The sequence below is a fragment of the Pseudomyrmex gracilis genome, unplaced genomic scaffold, assembly GCF_002006095.1.
Source record: "Pseudomyrmex gracilis isolate BER0280 unplaced genomic scaffold, ASM200609v1 scaffold_100, whole genome shotgun sequence".
Taxonomy (NCBI): Eukaryota; Metazoa; Arthropoda; class Insecta; order Hymenoptera; family Formicidae; genus Pseudomyrmex; species Pseudomyrmex gracilis.
The window spans coordinates 15,256-18,113 of NW_018020684.1; the positions used below are offsets into that span (position 1 = coordinate 15,256).

The window sequence follows — 2,858 nt, forward strand, 5'->3', positions numbered from 1 at the left end:
TTTTTACAAGAAATTGTGCGAGTTTTAAGGAAAATATCTTGATATCAGACTTCAACATACGCTTCCTGAACGAGAGTGAATCATTATGTCGTATATTTGCGGAAGTACTTGTGCGGAAGTGTGATAATTTCTTTTTTTTTTGCTCAAACTGTCAAGGCATCATTTCCTTAATTTATATTTCGTTAAAATTTTCTCACTCGTATCGGATTTATATGTGTAGGAAAAAAAATATTTTTTTACTTTGAATAAAAAGAAGAAAATATATATAAATAAGTATACGCAATATGTACATTTTACAATATTGCATTGGTATTAGAATACGAGAGAAAATGTGAGTGTTTCCTAACGAGTCACATTTCATTTACGTATGCACATATAGTTTTAGTTTTACGTTGTCAAATGGCGTCATAATTGTAAGCGTCTGTCAGTATTGTCCTTGTGATTGACAGAACTCTGTCTAGCGCGCGCTAGAGCAATCAGTAAAATAAACTAATACATGCCGCCGGTTTATATATTTTATCTATGATCTTATCTTTTCTTCAGAAATGAAAAGTATCAATAATATATATTATTCAGATATACAAATCATGTACATTCTATTGTTATATGTGTATTTAACGTAAAAATGTTTTTGTGCATCAATATAATTCTCTTATACGTAGAATCAAGTAATCTTCGAATTGATTGTATTGCGATTAGAAGGTCAATTAATTAGGTCTCATATATCTTTACTAAAGACAACTAATGCGCGGCATTTATATTATTTTTTTGTAAAATTAGTTTTTATTCTTTTAAGATTTGCGTCGCTCTTTTTATCATTTTTCACTAAACCATTTTGTTTTTTTTCAGATTGAAGTCTTCTGAAACACTACTCCGATTTCGTTTATTTTCACTCGGTGTTCATTCAGGTATTCGGTTTTTATCACGTGCGATTTAAACGGCAAACACATTTCTTGCTTCGAGAGCCTGCTCCTTTGTTTCACAGCACTGATTTCACATTAACGCACAATTTTACGCAATTGTGGCGGCACGTAACGCGCTTGTTAGCGTCTGACGTTCCAGAAACGCGGCGCCATCGGCGCGATATCTCATTCGATTGCAAAATTGTTGCCCTGATACGTAACAACAACGTGCCTCGACGTTTATTTTACCTCTGAAATTTTTCTCTTTTGACAAGTCGACGATGACGCTGCCGGTAACAAATTCGCCGGGCGCGTAAGTAGCGCTCGACCGATCGAACTCGATGCGAAAATTCTTCAACGACGGCATCTCGGAATGTGCGTCGGAATTTCGCTTCTATCGAGTGGAATTGAAGTCGAGCAATCGCCACAACTCGAGGTGGGGGATGCAGATATAGTCGATAAACGGAACGTACGTTCCACAAATAATCTTCTTTTGCCGTCGGTATTGCGTGTTCTGACTACTCGTGTTGCCAGACCGACGCCCACAAACGTCAAAACGTAATGCGTATATCAATACTCCGTATAAACGTCATCAGGGTGTGAGATACGCTTTTCGATAGCGGTGGTGTTTCTTCGTTCTTAATTTTTTTTTTTTTTAACGAAGGTTACGATTATGAATTATAGCAAGATAAAACGGAAATATGTTAACAGTAAAATATTGTTTAATCACGCATTCACACAAGTTTATATCTAAAACGGTCTTGTAACAGATAATAATGTACTCTCACACAAAGCATAAGAAAGAAGAAATATTACTTTTTTATTAATTTCAAAAAAATATATGCAATTGTTAATTTTTTTTTAAGTGCTTGTAAAATATATTACATAATTGCGTTTTTTTGTTTTTTAAAGATTTTTGATACAGAAGAATTTAATACAATTTTCGAAATATAAATTTAATACAGAGTATTTTTTTATTTAATTTTAATATAAATTCTTGACGTAATTCTCAATGTAAACCACAACTCGCAAGATAAATGCTGAGTATAAACGCTAGGTAACATAATTAGTTTCTAATATTAAAAGTACGAGATATTTTTACGTAGTACGTAATGTTACTCGCGTGACGTTTGTTTGATAAAAATATTATTCTTTGAAACACATTAACGTATTTCAAGGAACTTATAATACACTTAGGGCCGGTTGTTTCACCTTTCGATAAATTTCAGCTTACTCGACAGGTTAGTATCTATAGGATAAGGACTTGACTAGCGCATCTTCCACTGTTTTTTATTTCTACATATTTATCTGTTAGATACGACTTACACGGTACCGAGAGTGCCGTCTAATTTATTTTTTGGTTTCTGATAATTTACCAGATATATAACCCGGTAAAAAAGTTTTCATATATACTTATACACAAATTAAAATAATTATATCTAAGTATGCAAATTTATACCGAATATGTCCATACAATTTTATACATGGAAAATTTTTTACTGGGAAATTTTACCGACACGTGGAACAACGCACAAATCAGAGTTTTAATCATTAGATAAATTACCCAATAGTTTACCTGAAAGTGGAACAACCGGCCCTTAATGTGTAAAACATTAGATACGACACAACGTCACTACACACACGTCATTATTCTGTTACGTTATATCCAAGTGAATAGTATCGATTAAGTAAGATTTGTTTACGCTATTTGTGATAGCACGCAATGCAATTTTGAGTAAATACGACTGGTACAGAGGAGTACAACATATTGTTCCGCTCCAGGGAAGAAGATTTCTTCTCTGGCTGCTTCTACTACCGCGCGCCGTTTTTCTTCAATCTCGGGCTGCTGGATGGAGACCGAAGGAGTACGTTGCGCGATAATAGGAGCAGCCAAGAGAGAAATTTCAGAGAGATACTTCTTCTGGAGCAGAATAATATGGTGCGCTCCTCTGTACC

The 2,858-nt window shown here is 34.3% G+C and overlaps 1 protein-coding gene across 1 annotated transcript in view; it reads right to left on the bottom strand.

Annotated features, from left to right (window-relative positions):
* Positions 1–1,395, bottom strand: part of LOC109855848 (arrestin domain-containing protein 17-like) — a 9,653-nt gene extending 8,258 nt beyond the window's left edge. The window contains exon 1 of the mRNA XM_020430505.1: positions 1,152–1,395. Coding sequence (XP_020286094.1) covers positions 1,152–1,269 — 118 coding nt within the window. The 5' untranslated portion in view covers positions 1,270–1,395. The remainder of the gene's footprint in view (positions 1–1,151) is intronic.
* Positions 1,396–2,858: the final 1,463 nt, after the last annotated feature.